The 21,560-nt window shown below is 40.9% G+C and overlaps 1 protein-coding gene across 2 annotated transcripts in view; it reads left to right on the top strand.

Moving 5' to 3' along the window:
- The window catches only part of nkain2 (sodium/potassium transporting ATPase interacting 2), a 73,464-nt gene extending 55,468 nt beyond the window's left edge, over nucleotides 1–17,996 (top strand). Inside the window, exons 5-7 of one of the 2 annotated variants that reach the window (XM_061091815.1) lie at nucleotides 10,030–10,090; nucleotides 14,682–14,763; nucleotides 17,913–17,996. In XM_061091815.1, coding sequence (XP_060947798.1) covers nucleotides 10,030–10,090; nucleotides 14,682–14,763; nucleotides 17,913–17,922 — 153 coding nt within the window. In that variant the 3' untranslated portion in view covers nucleotides 17,923–17,996. Of the gene's footprint in view, nucleotides 1–10,029; nucleotides 10,091–14,681; nucleotides 14,768–17,912 lie in introns of those variants that run through there. The other variant, XM_061091816.1, reaches the window with a different exon arrangement.
- Nucleotides 17,997–21,560: the final 3,564 nt, after the last annotated feature.

Genomic DNA, 21,560 nt, shown 5'->3' with positions numbered 1-21,560 from the left:
AAAAAAGGAACTTTAGCTTTAGAACCTCTAAAGTTTGCTATTGATAAAAAAGTCTGTTATGAAAGTGTGTGTTTCTGTGAATGTGTTTTTAGTGTTGACAGGATTAATGTGCAGTGGTTAAATTATACTCTTTGTGTGACATAGTGCTTTCGAATGAATGCACTTTGATGCTCTGTACAGTAACACTCACTAGTTTAATGTATTCTGTAATGTGTAATACAACCAACGCCAACTTCTTTGTCTCCTGCAACTGGTCAGGTAATGTTGGCTGATTGTGCGACTTTGCAGGTTCGGTTTTAGAGTAGAACAAAGCATTTTGGCTCCATTAAGTTAATGACTTCATACCCTCATTACAGGGAATGGGTCGGAGACTCTCCCTCGCATATCTCAGTATTTTCTGTGTGTCTCTTCCTTTCTCTCTGTGTCTTATTTCATTGTTGCAAACAATATTTTGTTCTCTCTGTTTTCCTCAGCCTGTCTTTTCCCCTCGCCATCGAATTTCCTCCTCCACTGCACTGTCAAACTGCGATAATTAGCAGGATCAGAGAGAGACAGTGGAGTGGAAATAAAGAGCCGGTGTGAGGGAGGCCTGTCACTTTCATTCCAGTCGTCTCTGCACTGTAGTTTTTTCCGGGTTTACACATAGAATGCAGACGCGATAAACAAACTGACACTTAAATGTGAATGCATGCATCATTATACCATTACAGAAAACAGAGAGAACGGAGTTTGGGAGTTTTTGTCTGCCTGTCTCCTTTATTGTTCATTCTGCATCTTCCCCTCCTCACTTAGCATTCTCTCACCCACTCTCCTCATCCACTCGCCGCGTCTCTCTGTCAATCGATAGTGGTACTTCTAGTGTGGCGTAGTGCCAAGCCACCACACAGCTGTACCACTGTCTCGCTGTAATTGGTGTGTGGAAACACTGTCATGCTCCATGAGCACACACTCCGCAGTCTGACTGGTTCACTGGCTGACTGGTTGCCTGGTTTACTGTAATTGGTGGAAACACTGTCAGGGTGCTTGATAACATACGTCGTCCAGCCGGGCAACTGGCTGACTAAATGAGGGTTTGGGTTGGTTGGGATGTAAAGTGCCTAGTTTTATGGCTTTTTTTGGTTAACTGCTTCCTCTAGTGAAGAGATGAGGGGTGATCTCCCAGTTCTGACTGGTGGGGTAGTTTCCATACCAGAAATCTGTTTTGGATGGGCAGGATTTAACAAAATGTCAAATGAAGATGTGTCATAAAGTCAAAACAGGCTCGGAGGCATCTGCAGCTGTCAAAGTCCTCAGCAGAGCATGCTTTTGTTTGGTTGGGTGATCAGTTGTGTTTGTGATGGACTGGTTTGTCTGTCTAACTCGGCCACTGACCGTGTGATTGTGTTTCTGCTTGACTGATTTACAAATTCATATGTTGCAGGAGTACAGCTCTAACTACGAACCAAATCTTTTTTTTATTTTTACATGAGATACGAACATCTATCTGAAGAGGAAATCACACTTCTACAGACAATAGGTAAAAATTCAATTTGTATTTCATAAGGGATACATGTTGAATTGTTAGCTGATTGATTGACTTGAATTGACAGAGCTGTGCTCTTACTGCAACAAGAGTTAACTGACTCTACCATAGACTGTATGTCAATATGGACAAGCCAAAAGTGAAGCCAAAGCAGTTAGATCGCCTCCTAGTGGCTGGCTCCACTGTAGGTCACAAACCCTGTCTCCTCAGTGGGAGACCATAAAGTCAAAGTACATGAAACCTAAATGGATAGATTCTATGAAATTTAGTCCAAACCATAGACTGTAGTCTTTATAAAGATGAATGCCAGGTCGGCTCCACAAAAGTGAAGACAAATCATCTATATCCCCTCCTTGTGGTTACCAGTATAGGTCATGAACCTCAAATCTCCAAATTCTGAATGGGATATGGACCCAAAACAAAAAGCCCTGAATGGCGTCATTACTGCAAGATGGCAGCGTTTGGGATACTTTGGCTTCATATCTGGATAGTGGGATGAAGTGGAGATGCATCATCCAGCTTTATATACAATCTCTGCTGTTTTCAGTTTGGTGCACAGTATGATTATCTAAGCTCAAGCCAAGCATAGAGATACAGAATCCTCAGTCTAGCTGGAGGAAAGTGGGGGAATGCGCAATTATTTTTGCGATTACAGTTTCTTCCGATTTATTCTACCTGCTAATAGCTCAGATCGACTGATAATTAAATGGTATTTCACAAAAAACATCAATGATTAGGCTTCCTGCTGGCACAGTGGTCTAGAGTGCATGGCAGCAAGTAATTACAGTAATTTACATAACTTCAAATAGAGTGGAAAAACGAATCAGTGAAATCACCTACTGTTGTTTTTGGTAGGAAGGAAAACCCGGGATACACTCAGCCTTCTAAAGCACGCAGTCCGTATAACCTTGAGGCTGAAACCCTCCGGGTTCACCTGAAGAAAATGAACATTAGCTACGCCTGCTTGTTTGCATGCGACACCTTTTATCCACACCGAGTGAGCTGACTGGCTCAGAGAACAAGCACCGATAACAGTCCCTGTGAACTACTTTACAATTTCAACATCCATCATCACATACATTGTGCTCCAAATGGGCTCATGTCCTTGACATATTTCTGGTGTCAAATCCAAAATGTCGAGATAGTTCCATCAGAATAGGCTGTAATCAGCTGTCAGTATAAAACCTTATTCAGTCTCTTTTCTTAGGTCTCTGAAGATTTATAAATTGTCACACTTACATTGTTCATTTAATGATTTAATTTCAGAGTCAACTATGAGGCTTCAGGTGTGACACTCATTTTAAATAATTCAGGGAAAAGCTACAGACAACCTGAGGTCTGTGGTGGCAGTGGTTTCTCAGGTCCTGAACGAAAAGGAAACACACTCCGCATTCTGTCAGTAAATCCATCTCAAATTATATCAACAGATAATCTTTTCATAAATTGTAATTTTTTTTCAATCTAGGGAAAAGGTAACTGAGACTGTTTCTATATTTTTCTCATTCATCATCGGTGAAGTTAGAAATTGAGTCATTAGCATATGAAGCGTTGTTTCTATTATCATTTTTATTGCCTGAATTGAATGTGACATTGTTGTCATTGACACCAGACAGTGATGTCATGCAAGGTTCAAATTGTATTCAGGGAGGCAGCACTGGGACCAGATTGGTTTTCATAGCTGTTGTTGCTCAGGGAAAAGAACAATGTATGAGAATTGAATGTCAGTCAGCCGAGGCCACCGCTGTGCTCTACAGCACTAATCCCATATCTGCTGAATAAGTAAAACCTCTCCTTTGTTTGTGTGTTTCTTTTCTAAATTAAGACAGGTAACACTGCAATTCTTAAAACGATTAAACAGAGGAGTGCAACCAGGGATGGGGACATGTCAGCTGCGAAATTGTTATACATTAGCACTGTGACGTACTTTGTAAATAAACATCCTTCTCCGGTGAGTGAGGTTGATACTTGTTGCTGTAATAAGTATGTACTTGCATCCAATGACATAAACTCAGATATAAACACAAATATTACCAAATATATGCAAGTTTAGTCAAGATTTATTTTACAAAAATTGTAAACATACATCTTTTCTGCATTGTTTATTTTTTTTAATAGTTAATCTCTGAGCATATCGGCAAACATTAAATACAGATACAGATATGTCTGTGATTATTATCAATACATGGATTGGGTTCTAGTTTGTTCTAGTTGTTGATAGAACAAACCAATTGATACCCCTCCCCTCCCCTCTCCTTTTTCAAGTGTGAGGGAGAACCCACAGGGCCTGCAGGTTGCATACAGATGCAAAAGGGCCTCTCTAGAATCAGTGTTGGGTTTATCTGCTCTGAGCTACATAGGAAACATGGTGGTGCAACATGGCAAACGTCATAGAAGAGGGTCAACTCCTCATGTAGATATGAATCACAATGATTCTTAGTTTTGGGTGATTATATGCTTATTACAATATCATTATAAATATTGTATTCCATTTTTGATAAATCCCCTAAATCCCACATACTGGTCCTTTAACTGGGCGTCATCAGCACAAACAGTTCTGATCTAATGGAGTTGACACCTTCATTACTGCAAAATTTGGTGCAAAATGATGCAGCAGTAATGGACTCTTTCACTTGAGATGAAAACAATCCTTTCGATACAAAGGAAGATTGTTATACAGAAAGACAAGAAGTATACATTTCCTGGAGAAAGAACGAAGGACATGGGACAGAATTAATTATGGATCTAAATAACGTCAGGATCTACGGAGATGTTCGTCGTAGATCAACCTGGGAGCTGATTAAGTTTTACAAGTTTTACAGACCTTGATGGAGACGATTCCGCCGCGTCAGCACTTTGCACCATGATTGTTTTGGCAAAATGCGACCTCACCTTCCTCCTCGGCAAAGGACACACTGCGTCACTGGGTGACTGACCTATAGCTGCCTTCCCCTGGCATCTGTCCTTGCTCTTCTGAAAGGTCTCCTCCCCTGGTGTGTTCCCCGGGTTCATTGGTCTGAGGCTATGCAGAGCGCAGGTTTCCCCTTCCTTATCAAACACCAGCTGTTTGACATTCAACTAATTTCTCCCTCAGCTCCTTTTTTCCGAACTTCCAGGTGTTCTTGGGATCTCTGCTCAGGGAGCATTTGGGACTTGATTATTGTAGGAGAGAATGATGATTCAGTTATCTTTTTCTACTTTAATGACCTTTAATGTCCTTACTACTTGGGTAATGTAGCCCTACGCTTTTATGGGCCTCTTGATCATTTCGGGCACCTTGTTATCTGTAAGGTTTTTTAGGAGAGTTTGTACCTGCAAGACGGTAGTAAAATCTAGTAATAAATCTGTGCAGGTATCCAGGCACTATAGCCTAAATCCTTATCTTTGATTTTGTACATCACTTTATCAAATTACCGTTATAGCAGACAAAAAGGGGAATTAAAGCAATTGGGAGCCATTCCTAACTAGCTGTATATGGACTTTGGGGGGTGGCACCATAAATTGCTTATTAAAATGGATGTAGACTCCGGTTCTGGAAAGTGAAAGTGCCTGAAACCTGCATTGTCTGATATATTCATCAGTAAATGTTTTCATCTGGAGTTTAAGGTCTAAATCCCAAGTTTCAAGTCCTTTTTAATAATGTATGATGTCATTGTTTTTGTTATGGTCCCATTAAGAGTAAAACAGACACTGAGGTACCGTGGGCATTGGGGAGTGGATATTGTGTGGTTGACAGCTAGTACAATCCAGTTGGGGTCTGGTCTAGGTGGGTTTGCATTATCCTTGAGCTCCAAGATGGTGCTGCCCAAAATACCAAATTCAGGGTAAATCAATGGGTCACGTCACAGTGAGTTGCCATTTGGTGGAGGCTGAAAACAGGGACTATGCCTCAGTGTAAAATTGAAGAAGACAGTGTGAAGACATTGATAAAGTGTAACTGATGTGCAGGAAGCCCAATTTGCAGCTGCATCATCCCTGCAAACATTTGCCCGGAACATTCTGTTCTGAAGCTCTGAATGGGAAAGATGTTGTGGTCTGTTGTGGAGCGGCACGAACATGAACACTTGACGGATGATTTTCCATACCATTACTCTCCTGTTGCCTTAAGAAAAAATGTCACTTGGTTCTGGCTGGATTGTTGTTGCATAACTATCTACATTTGCTGTGTTTACCATGGCAACAAGCACCGACTGAACAGGGTGTTACAGAAATGGGATAAAGACGGTCTTCCTGCCTCCTGGGATAGAGTGTGACACTGCACATAAAGCCCCATAAAACAGTGAATTAGATAAATGTGTCTGTGAGGTGAAGTAGTGAACCTATACAAGTTATTGCTTGTCAGGCCCGTCGGGTCAGGGATCCTGTCTGAGTTCATGCTGAAGTTGTGCTATTTTCATACCTGCTCTTCGCACCAAACATCCTTCGTTTTTGCAGCGTTGACCAAGTAACCCTAACCCACGGACAAAATGTGAAAAAGGACCAGTGTCTGTCTGAAAAACTATAATTCTGTCTGTCTGATTGTGCAAACCAGCGAGGAAATGTTTAGAACAGCAAACACCTTTTTACTGTCAGTCGCCGTTGCTACAACTCTGTAGTCGTCAATTGTTCGTTTACAGAAATGGTTTGAGACTAAAAGGAAGTTTGCAACAGTCGAAGTTCAAATACACCCAAAGCTGAAGCATATTTCTTTTAAAGCGGATGAGCCTTTCAGTTAATTCTCACTGCTGCATTTTTTCCCCCGGAGCATAAACCCTGATAAAAACCTTCACTCCCCCTCTTTCTTGTTTTCTTATTTCACTCCGCAGCAATATATAAAGGTCTGAATGCTGCAAGCTTCAATGCATGAGTCACTGGGAGTGAAATGGACACGAAAATAAATAAATTAAGTTACCTTCAAGGAGAATGTCAATGTCGTCTGGAAACAGCGCTGTGGGCAAAGAGCTGCGGATGGTTGTTTGGACGTATTTTGATCTAAATCTTATTTGTAACAGCACTTGTTCCTGGAGATGGTGTTATGTCGTTTAGATATGAGATTTGTTTTGGGGAACTTTTTTGCTCAAAATGCTAAATACTTGTCACAGTCTGTCATGAGCGTGATTGTCCAGATATGACTGCAGGCGCCAAACCAACCCAGAGCCGGAACTCCAGCAATAAGCACGGGACAGAGCACACACGTCATAGCTAATACTGGTGCAGCCTAGTTATCAGGAGAAGATGTAATCAGGAGTTATTGTAAAGAGGATATTACGTTTACATGCATCGACACCAAAACTGAATTCTTGACTATCCTGAATATTAACAGGATATTGATGCGCCGAGGAACACGCTCTGTCACAGCTGATCAGATGTTCTCTATTGCAGTGTGGGCACGGCTCCCTGCTCTCTGTTCACTGGTGCTAGTGAAACTGCACCCAAAAGCCATTTTCAGAGGCAATGAGCCTGCAGAAGACAGAATGAGCTCTGGATCCGCTCTAACTCCGTGAGTCTCCTGACTCTTGAAAGTCCTTTAAACAATGTTTTGACTTTGTACCAGTTAAAATCTCCTTCATAATGAATGGTCGTACTCATTTTAGCTGTAGTGGCAGTGGACAAGGGGAGGCAGTCTGAAGCTTGAGTGAGGCTATGTCTTAAGGAGACAGGTTCAGGTTCATGATTTTGATTTGGGTTACTACCTGGAAAGACTTACACTCTAATTGTCAGGATCTGGCACTTTAGTCTATGTTTAAGTTTAATTGTAAAAGTGTTTTCTGTTTAGTAAATCTCTGTTGTGTGTGTTCTAGTTGTTTTCATGTTTGCACACCCTGTTTCTGTTTCCTGTTTTATTTTGTAGTCTCTGTTCCTTGTGTGTTGTTTCCGTCTTCACTTCCTGTCTGTTATTGTCAGCCCTGCCCTCATGTGTTTCACCTGTGTTCAATTGCCCCTGTTTTTCCTGCTGTGTTTCTGGGTGCTGTCCTGATCTCCTGAGCCTCGTGTAAGCTTACTTGTGTTTTGTTCCTCCTGTTCTTGTCTTTCCAGTTTGCAACTCCTTTAGTGTTTAAGTTTTGTTGTTAACTCCTTTAGTGTTTTAGTTTTGTGTTTGTCTAGTTTAATTAGTTTAATAGTTTTATTAAATACTCTTTTTGTTAACTACCTCTGCTCCTGGGTCCATCTAATTCCACCAATCCTGACACTAATGTTAAAGGCTCTAACGTTCAGGAAAAACACATCACTTTGATCATAGTGTGCATTGCTGCAGCTCCTCTTTTCATCCTCTGTCTGAAACGCATGGTTTTAGCTCATGTCTCTTTAAGACCCCCCTCCTGAAGAAGGTCAGTCTGCTCCAATTGGCCAGTTAGCCCACTCATAAAAGATAAAGATGGACGACATGACAGATCACTGAGACCTCACTGCTGCGGCCCCTACTGCACCGGCTCCTGCTCCAAATGTGCAAAAAGGTGGTGCTCGTCTCCCGAGTATTTAAGCTTCATTTCTGGATAGTGGGAGGACGTGGAGTCGTGTCATCCATCACAGCCTATGGTGGGACTTGGCTCTTGCCTTACCTGGCTTTGTTAGAGGGCATGAAAGACTAGCCGCTAGCTGTGCATTATGCAAATGTGGAGCATTGTGATGTCAAAAGCGGAGTTTTCTGTGGGCAGGAGGAGCTCCCGCTACCACGGACTATGGGGTTTTATACACAAACACACTAGAGGAGAAAAAAAACTAAAAAGCCTAATACGTCTCCTTGAACGTTTCACAATGAATGTGCTGTGCTAAATTCCTCTCAACAGTTCTGACATCAAAGATTTTGTAGCCTGGGAGATTTATCGCCATCTTTGACCACTGGTAATTTCTCAAAGGCATTTCTGCAACATAAAGTCTCCTGTTTTATCCAAATTGATTTTCTCATCACCGTCGATCAACGTGCTGCTGGCAGCATTGTCGGCTCCGAGCATTTGGCTCAGTTTAAGGTATATTCATCCCCCCACTAAGAAAAGCACTATATGTCTGTGACTCATTTACTTGTCAGAGACTGGAGAGAAGAGATCGAGGTAAATGAAAAGAAAAGGTGCAGGAAGGAAATCAGGGATGTATAGGGGGGGGGAAGAGAACGGAAGAAATGTAGCAGGCTGAAAGTGGGCGAGGGAGAGAGTAGGAGAAAAGGATGGAGGAGAGATGTGCTTCGGGAGCGGAACATTATTTAGAGTAAATGAGGTCAAGACCTTGAGATATACACTGAATCTCAAATGCTGCATTTGCGGCTCGCTGTGCGTTTTCTTGCTGGTGTGTGTGTGTGTTTGTGTGCGTGTGAGTGTGTGTGCGTGTAGTCAATGGAATACCAACAAAGTCAATGTCATTTTCCCTACACTTATGCAGCAATAAGGCTTAATTTATTCAGTATAACATGTTAGTTCAATCCCTCACACACACACACACACACCTTTACCTCCATCACTTTCTGCCCGTATCCTCCTCTCTTCCCACATTGCTTTCCCTCTCTTTCCTACCAATGCAGGGTAATAAAGTCATCAAAATGCTGACCCTAAGTAAACTGCACCTTCCTGCATCTTTGCTCCAATCAGCCACCTCTTATCCGTTGCCCTGGTAACAGACAGCCAATGAGAGAGTGGCTCAGAGAGCAAAGGTGTTCAGCTAATGTGGACTGCTATATCCCTGTCTAAATAACAAACACACAGGCACACGTGTTGAATGTGGTATTTCTTGATAACAAGAACAGCACACAGAATAGCAGCACTGTACTCTCCTCTGTGATAGTTCTCTCTGCCGCCAGCATTGCTCTCAGGTTTGTCGATGGCCTCAAACAGATGTGAGACCATGAGGTAGAACAATGTGAGGCCGACACAACAAAGCCCTCTCGGAGTGGGTGGCGGTGTGTGCGAGGCTTTTGGTCTCGACAACAGCGGCGAACATGGAACTATCTCGCCCTGACATCGAAATACCACAGCAACAGAGGGAGATGAAAATTGAGTTTCAGTGATCACAATCTCACTCGTGTTTACCCAGAGCGCCACAACAGAGAGGAGGTTTCGACGATTCTCTCTTGTATTTGTCTTTGCTGACGCCAGACATTCAGTGTGTGTGTTTAGGTATTACTCATGTTGTAGGGACCTTTATCTGTGAACATGGTAACATTATGGGGACTTGTCCTTCTTATGAGGCCAAAAAGAAAGTTCCCTAGATCCAAGTCATGAAGTCCTGAAGTTTGGTCCATAGGCTCAAGTTTGGGTTGAGAAGAGGCAAGTAGTAGTCGTGATTAGCGGCATGTGTGGGTGTGTGTGTGTGTGTTTTTGTGTGTGTAGCCACTGATTCAAGTGCTCAATTTCAGAGTAGAATACCACTGTGTTGTTCTGCTCCAATTACACCAACACCTGTTTTCTCTGTTTTCCAAGTAAATATTCAGTATCCATGCTCTCTCTCTCTCTCTCTCGCTCTCTCTCTCTCTCTCTCTCTCTCTCTCTCTCTCATTATCCAAAATAATGATTTGTTTCCTCTGCTCTCTGTGTTGTTTCTAGTTGGTGGGATTCATCTACGCCTGCTACGTGGTCAAGCTCATTTCTGAAGAAGAGGATAGCTGTAAGTACACAGTCATTAACAAGGACAATTAAATAACAATTAATCTGCAGCTCCTCTTTCTCTCCATCCGTCCACCCTTGGACCGCCGTGTTCTTCATTCGTTTTGTAATAGAGCAGCAGGTTTGAATGAAGCCGTCCTGGACTAACAGCCTTTACGGATACTTCCATTCAATGTTTCACTTACAGCCTCCAGGTTTCACAGCTGCGCTCATTCAATTTCTAAAATAAACGGAGGGATAAAAGACAAGAATGTGAGAGTGGAGGACTATTAGAGCTGCTTAGATTCACGCTCAAACAAAGTCTTCTTTCATCTGTACGTCTCTCCTGCAAACGTTCAACTACCATCAAACATAGAGTAGAGCCTCAAAGAGCAATAAAAAATATTCACACACCTATACACTCATCAGTTACCTTTATTCAGCCTTTTACCCCTGCATCAGTTCACCAATTTGAGCGTGTGGAATGGGAAGTGTGCAGTTTTTGTAGTGAAAGGATTCATTGAGTTAATTGGAGGCATTTTGACATCTAAATGAATCGCATTTGAAGTGCACCTTCCTTACAAATGAGGAAAATTAGGCAAATCAACACGTTGCTTCAGTGATGCAGTCACATGTGTGTGTGTGTGTGTGTGTGTTTGTGCATTCATAAGTGCGTGTGTGAGGTCTTGAATAGGCCCCTTTACCTGAGCCAGTTAGTTATTCCACTTAAGTACTTGCAGCTATTCTGCAGGGGGATCAATACCTAAGCATGTCTCATTCAACACTGGATTGAAGATGCTCTTTACGATCACAGAAATATTGATAAGGTAATAAAAGCAGACTGAGAGTAGACAAGTTATCCTGCTTAAAGCAAATGTAGGGTCGAGTCTGTCGAAGGATTTAAATGTATTTCCTGAGCAGCAGCTGAGGTGTAAAACTACACTGGATACAAGAGCAGTTACTTTCTAAAGGCTCTTCATGTGACAAACAACCTCTGTGTTCATCCAGGTCACAGTTAAATATTAAAGTTTCTGATCGTTAAAGTTAAAGAGCAGTTCACAACACCAAATGTATTCCACTTTTATTAGTTATTTATGACTTATTGAGATTCAGGGAAGATGGAGAGACTTTGAACAATGCATTTGAATGGGCTTTGTGATGATAAAAAACCTCAACTGCCACTTGCCTTAATAATTACGAACTAACAGTTATTATTATTATGTCTTTGATGGATGTATTTCGGTCATTTCATATGACATCTTTGAGAGAATTTTATTTGACTTTTAGGTTGGTCCTTGTCCCATCCACTAACATGGAGGAGGCAGACCGTATGCCCTAGACTGCAGCCAGCCACTAGGGGGGCGATCACAAAACTTTGGCTTCACTTTAGGGGAGCTGTCATGTCATCCATCTTCACGTCGAGTCAATGGGAGTAACCAAGACCACACAATGAGACTTGGGGAAAACATTCACACACCGATGAGCGATAATAAGCTACATGAGTCACTTTCCTTCCTCCCCTCATGGGACGAATGTAATCAAAGGGAATCAGGACTCAAATTGAGGTTTTGGGCCACTAATGAGGCCTAATGAATACACACACAATGGTAGCATCATGTCAGATGCGTCATTTTCACATAATGATAAGGATCGTTTTCTCCCGAATAATTTTGTGATCCATTGCAAACTTCATTCTGCTGAGTGTTGCCCTCTGAATGTGTCTGTGGAAAGTGGCCAAGCAATAATGCAGTGTGGGAGACTAAACAATAAGCAGGGAGCTCAGTAGGGAAAAGTGCCTTGGGCGGAGAAGCAAGTACTCACTGAGGACCGATGAAGACTTTAAGTTGCTGAGAAAGCTAATTACTCTGATAATTATTCTGTGCATGTGCGAGGGTGAGTCTGTCTGTGTGGGGAGATTAATCATTATATTCAATCTTATGTCTCACAGCTATTCAAAGGTGTCAGACAGTCTCACACACTCTCGTGAGCACATAAACGACGCACGCTCACCCTAAGGTTACCAAAGCAATCAATCCTTGAGTAAACAGATGTGTTTTGGATCTTTAGTCAATGGCAAAAATTCACAATTTTAAAATGAAAAGGCATCGAGCTTCATATACACCAAGGCAATGCTAAAAAAAATTCTGATATCATAGTGATGTCATGATGATGTCATTACTACCGTATAATCAGACACTATTTCTCAATCTATAAAAGGTGTAGGCCATGTCTATAGTCCTATAGAATGCAGAGGTACCTCGATAATTGCATATTTGAACTATGCTTGACATCATTTTCTTTGTGACTTCTTTATGACGTCACTTATTATATCACATCATTTAATGAGGAACCATTTTCTGATCTTCATAAGCTTCAGATTGTCTCTGTAACCCTTTTTTTCCCTAAGATATCTCGGATAATGTGTTTTTGGATCATATTTTGGTTGGCCTATGACCTTGACCTTTGACTAATCAGTTCCAAAAGTTAATCATCAGGAGATACCCTCCAAAGTAATATTCCTACCAAGTACACACACACAAACACACACACACACAGACACACACACACAAACACACACACACAAAGAATACCACTATAAACGAAAAAATATTTGAAACTACAGCTTGTTTGGCAGCACACAGAAAAGGGACTTTCTTTCCGCTTGTGTTCAAAGGGTCATGTGTGGCAGAAACTCTGCTGAGACTATTTCACAGCAGCATGACTCGGCAGAAAACACTTACCGCTCACAGGGTAATTTCTTCCTCCCAGGGATTCACAGTTACGCCCGACTCGTTCAGGAACATAACAAAGAAGGGAGGTCCACAGAACAACCATTTAAGTAAACGAGAAAATAGTAAGGATAACACAACATAAGAAAAATAACATTCACTTATTAGTCAGTATATCAATGAAGGATCCACAGCTTGTTCTTTAGTGCACTCTTCGAGAAAGTGAGCAGGATTGAAAACAATTAAAAATGCTCTTTTCACTTAGAAGTTTTCTGTCTGATGCATCTGACTCTGTTCCGAGACATTAAACTCGTCCCACCTAGCTCTGCTCCTTGTACTTCAGGGGGCCGTTTGGCACTTTCATCTGCTTCTTCACATTCCAGTTAAGGTGAACTCACATCCAACTTTTTTTCCGAACCCTCGCCGCAGCCAAGTCATTTCCCAGGATAATTTGTTCACTTTGAATTGCCAGCAAGCAACTGACACCCAATTTCTAATTCACTACAAACTAGATCTGAAACTATGCAACGGCAATAACCACAGGAGAACTAACCCAATGTTAGTGCAGAGGACTTTTGGCCCGTAGTGGTATAAATTAAGAAAGTAAAGGAGCCCTGTTTAACCATCATGGTTGGTTTAGGCTCAAAACAGGTGAGGTCCTTCAGTGTGGTGGGAGGAAGTCAGGTGATCAGGAGGAGCCTGAAGGAGGGAAGCAGAAACAGGTCAAATCAAGGTTGTCACAGAACAAAGAAGCAATACGTAAAGACGACAATAGCTCTGCACTGTCTGTCTGAAGAACAATTATTAGCCTTGTGATCATAAACTATCACTGTACTGCAGCAGTGCAGAAAAACTGCTAATAAACAAAGATATTTTGTTTTCCTGGAAAGTGTGAAATCAAACAGATAAAATGTTCACACTTCTATTTCAAAGTTATTTTAATAAATCCAACAGAATTCAAAGAAAAAGTAAATTATGACAGTAGACACACCTCCAACACTCTGATAAAACAAGACAAATTATCTTTATGCTAAAATTACACATACATTTCTATGAAATGTTTATTTCAGTTGTATGATTTTTTGGAACTTTAAAAAAAATCTACCTGTTTTGCATTTTTTATGATTTTTTTTATTGAGGGTTATTGGTCTTCTCCTCTAAATCTTTAAAAGCAAACCAATGTTTCCCAAAATGTTAAACTATCCCTATAAAAGGATACATTTGATATCTTTTTAATTTATATAAGTTATGATGTTTTCAACATAGGTTTTTACAAACTAGTCTGGGTAATTCGTGCACCTTTTTACATTGCATTAACTGTGACTCATCTCGGCCAGATTCCACATCGTACTTAAAGTTATGAAATCTCACTGAATAAATAAGAGTGAATGCTGCTGATCAAGGCGATGAAGTGCCCTTTTCTGAGCTCTACAACATCAAAGTTTAAAAAAAAAAATCATATCACGGCTGCCTCTCTTCAAAAGTCCAGACTCTCAGCCTCAGTCGGTGGGAGGCAACCACCTGCTGGCAGCTCCACAGCGCGGGGAAATATGTGCCGCTATCCTGGATAATTTAGGAGTTAAGGGTATTCTCGAGGCATACAGCTGCATCCGTCTTAGTCTTCCTCCTTTAAATGGAATCAGATTTTCAGTGCGGGATTTATATGACGATGAAGCCAGATTTTCACTGGAAGCCGTTTCATGCCGACATCTCTGATTAGCACAGAGGCAGAGGTGGTGATTCTTGTACAAACAACTGTTGAGATCTGTGTAGGTTTGGGAGGCCTAATGCAGTGAATCATCTGTGGTGGGAGGCTCCCACATGAGCATACATCCTCTCTAATTAATTTTTGTTTGTTTGTTCATGTTTGATTGTTTCGTGAAGTTGATTTTATAGGCGGGTTCGACTCGTACGGTTACCAGGGGCCTCAGAAGACCTCCCACCTCCAGCTACAGCCCATGTACATGTAAGTTTGGTTACTCTCCATCAGCATGTCTATGGAAATGCTCAGTGTGAATAATTCGCTGGTCTTCACTATCCTCTTGAGGGGCGTGGGGGGAACTGGAGTCAATCCCAGTTGACATTGGGTGAGAGGTGGGGTGCACCCTGGACAGCCTCACATGGCTAACATACACAGACAAACAACCATTCACACTTGATATCATCTAACACTGTTTTAAGACATTTTTACGAGTCCTTATAAGTACTTGGTACTTACCCTCTCTCTCTCCCTTTCACCCTCAAATATTAAATAGCAGCAAAAATGCCCCAGAAAAATATTATATTATAATAAATAAACAAATAAGAAGCTCACAGAGCCCGCTCACAATGTTCTTCTCTGGCATTTGACTGATCGTTGATGTAGACTTTATCACCACCTACTGGCCCGATATGCTTGGTTTCGTGTTCACAGCCCATTTTTACTGTTGCTGAATGTTAATAAAACTAAATCCAGTTGTAATTCTGCTGAGCAAAGAAGTTGACTTTAGTTTTTGAGCGTGGGACGTTGAGATATCTCTCCCTCTTGAATCCAACCCCGCCATCAACAGAGAACTGTGTTTAGGGACTAATTTTCATCAGTGTTTGATACCTTGAGGTCTGCATAAGATGATATAAACACATTTTCACTGCGTCAGCACAAGACCTCACCACTTTTCAGCCCAAGGTCTCATCACTTATCACTGCAGTAACGCTTTTAGCACTCCCCTCACACGTCGCCAATAATGGTGGGGTGTGTGAGGAAAACCAGTGTATCCTCGATCTCGCTCAAGCTGTTTTTCATAATCAGCCGTAAACTTCTTTACCCCACAGTGAATGGAAAGGTTTCATCCAGGGGATTAAGTCTTGCGTTGTGAAATGGATTGTGGTTCAGACGGGTTTTATTTTGTATCCAATATGGGGATTTCCTGACGGTCAAACCTTGGATGCCAGTTTCGACAAGATCTGCAGTTACTCTAAGCCCAAAGATCCTGTTGGACAACACGAAATCAGTCTGAGTCCGGGCTCCGACGGCCCTGCATCAATCTCTCAATCTCGCTTTGTCCTGTACAGAGCAAACAATACGGAGAAAAGCTTCCCCACTGTAACAAACAACACGGCAGAATAATGGTGATTCCATTGATGTGCGGCCGACAGGTCATCGATACCTGCTTTTATTAGAAAGAAAAGCCGGGGCAAATTAGAGAGAGAGATATGGGTGAACGTGGAGAAAGAGAGAGAGAGAGAGAGACGGACAAAGAGCAATTGAGAACAAGATGGTTAAGAAAGAATAGCAGAAAGACGGAGGGAGAAGGAGAAAGAGGGGAGACGGGTTGATGGGAAACACAGAGTGATGGATGAACCGTAGGACTAACGAAAGAAGAAAGGCAATAAAGGGCCATTCTGTACTTTTATACGTCCCCAGTGGAAGCTATAACATAGATCATAAATCATCGACCCCCAAGATAATGGCTGCCAACACAAACACACACTCACACAAGAGCTGGAGTACAGATATACATGTCTACAGTATGCATACACACACAGATGGGTTGTGCTTATACACACATTATTGTACACACACATGAATATGCGCGCACACACACACCAACACAAAGATCATCAATACGCTATCATTGTTCTCCAGCTGTTGTCCCTACTTTGGTGTTTATTGGCTGCGGCCACAGGGACCAATAACAGGGCATCAGCTGTGTTCCCATCTCACTCACACACACACACACACACACACACACACACACACACACACACACACACACACACACACACACACACACACACACACATATCACATAAATAACGGCACAGCAATCACCACATCCAGATTATAGTAGAGATATGCATTTCTTTGCAGTGAAGCATAATTCAAAGCACATACAATTTTTTTTTTATATCTGTGTCATGCCAATTCCTAGGCCCCATCCTCTTTTTGTGATAGTAAAACATTTACACCTACATAGTCTTCTGCTATTATATAGACTAAACAAAGCAGGACTACTATTACTACTACTAATAATAATAATCATAATAATAATAATAATAATAATAATAATCACAATCATAACTGATAATAAAACAATATTAACAATTTAGAGAAACATTGTATTCTTATGGAGATTATTATTATTATTATTATTATTATTATTATTATTATTATTATTATTATTATTATTATTATTATTATTATTATTATTATCATCATCAACAGTAGTAGTAGTAATCACTTAAGAGGCACTGGACTATTTTCACAGTACTATTATTTAACTTACTAACTAACCCTATTATTGATATTTATTTGTCTATTATCACAATTGCAGTAAATGCAGCCATCTCATGACACACTCAAATAAATGCACAAAACACTGTCGCAGGTTTAATCACACTTGAACATTCTTTTCATTCGTGAGAAGAACAATAAACAATTTCCTCACAATAAAGTTACATGGAGTGTCTATAAAGCTCCATCATTTACACTGTGTCAACACTGATTATGGTTGTCTGGCGAACAAACAGACAAAGCTTTATTCTTCTCGTGTAGTATTCAGCTGTATCATTTTGGATGGAAGGTATCAGAGAGCCAGTATATTTACAGAGTGTTAATCGGCCTATTGAGTGATATTTTGTTCCATAAAATACACAGTACAAGTGTTATTATGTGTTTCACTTACTTTATCAAGGACAATACTGAGCAAAGCACAGCTTCACATTCCATCCTAATCTCCTGAACTTTCAGTGCTTTCTATAATACATCGACAATTTCAAGTACCTTTAAAGTTAGATAAAATATATTTCTCAGGGTGTATCGTACAACAACATCACAACTTCACATAAGCTGATTTCACACACACACTGAAGTCAAACCAGCGTTGATGACATTTTTAACACAGAAAACTGAAAGAATACAAATATCTCAGAATGAAAACACAGTGAAATACACGTAGAAGACCTTGAATCATAGGCCCCGGTCACACGTACACAAATGTATGACTTACCAGCTGGATAGGAACAGTTACATTTTAAGAGGTTAACATAAATGTTATCATGAATCTATACTAAAGCAGTAAAAGGCTTTCTGTCAATACTCTGTAAAACAATGTCCTCTCTTCTCCTCCTCTCCAGGTCAAAGTAAACCCAGGATACACTCCAGGAGGGCTGCCTTACCAACCACCACCGCTCAACATCCTGCTTTTACTACTGCTTTTACTACTCCAACTGTTTTTAAGAGTGAGACACACTCCAGTAGACGGGATACAATGACACTAAAATATCCAACCTAACCCCTGCCCCCCCCTTCTACTAAGGCTTCCCTCATCTGCCTGCCTGTTGTTTTTAATTGCAGTTAGGTATGTTCCTGATGATACACTGGCCTCGTGTGGTTGGACGTGGTAACCGCAGGATGTATGTTTTTTGCAGTTTTTTTCCTTACTCTGGGTGACACAATGTGGAGCCAATGACTCGTCTCTCCTCTTGTGCCGTTGGATATCTGCACAACCAAAGGGATTCAAAGAGGGCGCAACTCCCCGGTGACGTGTCTTCCTCAGGCTTCCAGTGAGAACTCGTGGATTTCTGCCGTCAGAGAATTGTTAACATGGAGCCCTGTTCCTTCACACGACTATTGGGATATCTTAGCAGCTCTCAAGTGCAGATATGCGTCACCAAAGAGTGAAAAAAAACAGAGAACCATTCCTGTGTGCACAAAAGAGCCTGTTTAACCGTCTCTGGAACTCTTTGTGCCTCATAGATTAGACACTGCAGGACTTCAACTCCACTGGCTGAGCATCTCCGTCAAAAGATCGACCGATCAAGGAATGTCAGACTTCATTTTTCTATGATTACTTCATGGTGCATTTGGAGAAGATGTTCAGCAAAGATGGAGGCTTGTTGTGAGAGTCGGTTGGACTCACGATCGTCAGGACACACCACACATTTTCCTCTGAATGTTAAATATCATCACACACCGTATGTGCATGTGTACAGCAGACACATACACACAGATAGTCCTTAAGAAATGCATATGTGAATACACACATGCATGAAGACACACACACACACACACGCTTGTAACCTACAACCTTACATACAACCACTTAACTTTTTTAATGTGAATCTTAATGTTTACAACAGACAGAACGACTGAGAGACAGGCAGGAGGTGAAGAGACACTTTTTAGCTGCAGCATCCCAAATAGGGTGTGGGTGTTTTCTCTCACAGTAGTTAGGACAGGACCCTTGTTCCAGACGTGTTTCTTCACTGTCTTAATATTTTGTCTTCCATCCAAGACAGACAGGTAGAGGGACGTAGAGACAAACCGTGACAGCCACTGAAGAGCAACCAAGGTCAGGCAGTAGTTTCCCCGTCCACCTGGAGACATCTCACCCAGCTCTTTCAGCAACATTTTCCCCATAAAAATGCTGGAAGCCAGATACTGCTGTTCAGCCTTATCATCTGCAGCATCCAGCTCGTTTAAATAACGGAAATATCTCAAAAACAGCCCAAAGTATCCACAGGCAATGCTCATATAGAGAGAAAAACACACTTTCTTCACAAATGACAATCACAGTCAAAGCGGCTGGAGTTTCACCGTGGATCTTAAAAAACTGAACGAAAGAGCTGAATGGTATTGTCGTCCTCATGTGGGAACAGAGAGGCCTCCAACTTTGACAATTATTCGATTGTTTATTTGTCATTGTTTAAAAATAATACAACTCAAACCCTTGGTGAAAGAAAGGAGAGGGGAAGATACACAGGCTTTAACGATCCACCCTCGCCCGCAGACTCTCAAGGACAAAAACGATACCAGAGAAATGTCAGAAACGTGGCGGCTTCACCCCTCTGTTCCCCTCTCCACTCATATTATAATGTCGAAAGTGCCAACTGAAACACCACATGGACATCTGTGACGCCTGGATTCTGAACGTCACAGACTGGGTCCTCAAATAATGGGTCTCGAATTCGCTTTTTTCTCTGGTCCCCCCCAAAAAACGAGGGTATCTACAATTAGAAGTAGAGCCTCTGTTTCTGTTTTGTTCTATTCAGAAAATCAACCGAGTCCTTCTGGAAACAAGGCTTGACATGTTGCATTTGTGTTGCGGTAACTGGACCAAACATTTGAGGCCTTCTCCATCAATAGAGGAACATTTTTTTGTGGGGAAAACAGCGGCTGCTCTCAAAAGGACAGACTAACAGAGCATTTCCCTTTTCAAACTGATATCAAAGTCCATTGCCACCTTCCTCTGCCAGTTATCTTGAACAGTTTTATCTGAGCCGCTGCCCCCGAGGCTCCACTGACGGTCGCTCTGGAGGACAGAAACAACATGTTGTGTGTTTGCATGAGGTGTTTCCAAAACTGTCGCGTATTTAATCTCATGCTGCGTGTGACTAACTAGCTACTTAAAAATGGGAACTGTTTGGTTTGTTGAATGCTCCTCAGCTCTCTTCAAAGAGTCCTAAATGTGAACTTTGTGATTTTTTTCTATAAATAACAGTCGCAAAAATGTCCGTCGAGTAACGGAGGAAAATAGCTACGACAGTCTAAAACAAACACAAAATGTAACTTTGAACTTCTAGACGTTTTTTAATAACATGTGGCCGTGTTTACTGTTTTTTCTAGTTGACTACTAATGTATGATGTTGTGTACAAGTGGGACTACTATGTTTAATTTCTTCTAATTGTACAGTTATTTGAAATGACAGAGTAAGAGGAAAATGGGAGGAAAGATAATTAGTTGCACTATAGTCTATGATATTTTCATTAAACAGTTCTGTCACTTCAGTCCATAATTAACATTTATTAATTTATATAAAAATTGTTAAACACACATTACTTTTTAATAAACTAAATCACTGCAACTGTAATGTCTTTCTGGGAATTTCAAATCCGCAACTGTGAAAAGGGTTACACGTCTATTATTAAGAGGCTTCATTGAAAAGGATGGTTGTTTAAGTCATTAGCAAATTACACTATTTGAATTGAAAGTGAAATATTTAGTTAATTTATTTGTCTTAATGTGGTTAGATCAATTTAAAATTACCTGAAGCTGTGGAATATTGACCTAAACAGGAAGCATTTCAGATTTATGATGTGACCCAACTGTGTGTGTGTCTGTGTGTGCGCGTGTGTGTGTGAGACCACGGGATATTGTTTATTGTGTCTTGGTGAACTAAACGACTCTTAACCCAGAAACTCCTGAGGAATGACCTGCTCTGAACTCAACACACATTTCAACTCGAGGAAGAACTCATTGAAGAGCAATAACAACATTAGTGATGATAAAGCTAATCTACATCGTGCACTATCTATACAGCTTTTGTCTGTCGAAAGAAAAACAAAATACACTTCTGTTCATAGAGAGCAAAAGAAAATTCCAGAACATGAAACCAAACTATTATTTTGGTAAAAACATTAAGTCAAACCATTGTTCTTATCTATCTTATCCATATCCAACAACTCCATTCTGAAGCTTGACAGTTGTGACCTACAATGCATTTCAGTATTGAGTAGATGTATTAATATCATTTAGATATATGTATTATGTCTGAAAACAAAATTAGCCTTTTATGAATTGAATTCAGAATTGTTAGCTATCATCATCCCTATCACTAATTAAAGAAGATGACCTTTTAGGGTCTGAAAGTATTGCCAATGGTGCTTGTTCAAGTGGTTTATATGGGAATACAGATTTAAATGGCAAAGAGGTATTCAGTCAATAATTTTCACTACTACATGATTATGCACAATTAAAATAAGTGTTTGGGACCCATGATTGA

The sequence above is a fragment of the Limanda limanda genome, chromosome 18 (assembly GCF_963576545.1).
Source record: "Limanda limanda chromosome 18, fLimLim1.1, whole genome shotgun sequence".
Classification (NCBI taxonomy): domain Eukaryota; kingdom Metazoa; phylum Chordata; class Actinopteri; order Pleuronectiformes; family Pleuronectidae; genus Limanda; species Limanda limanda.
Note: the sequence above shows the minus strand (reverse complement) of the source record. Positions and strands in the feature narration are given on the sequence as shown.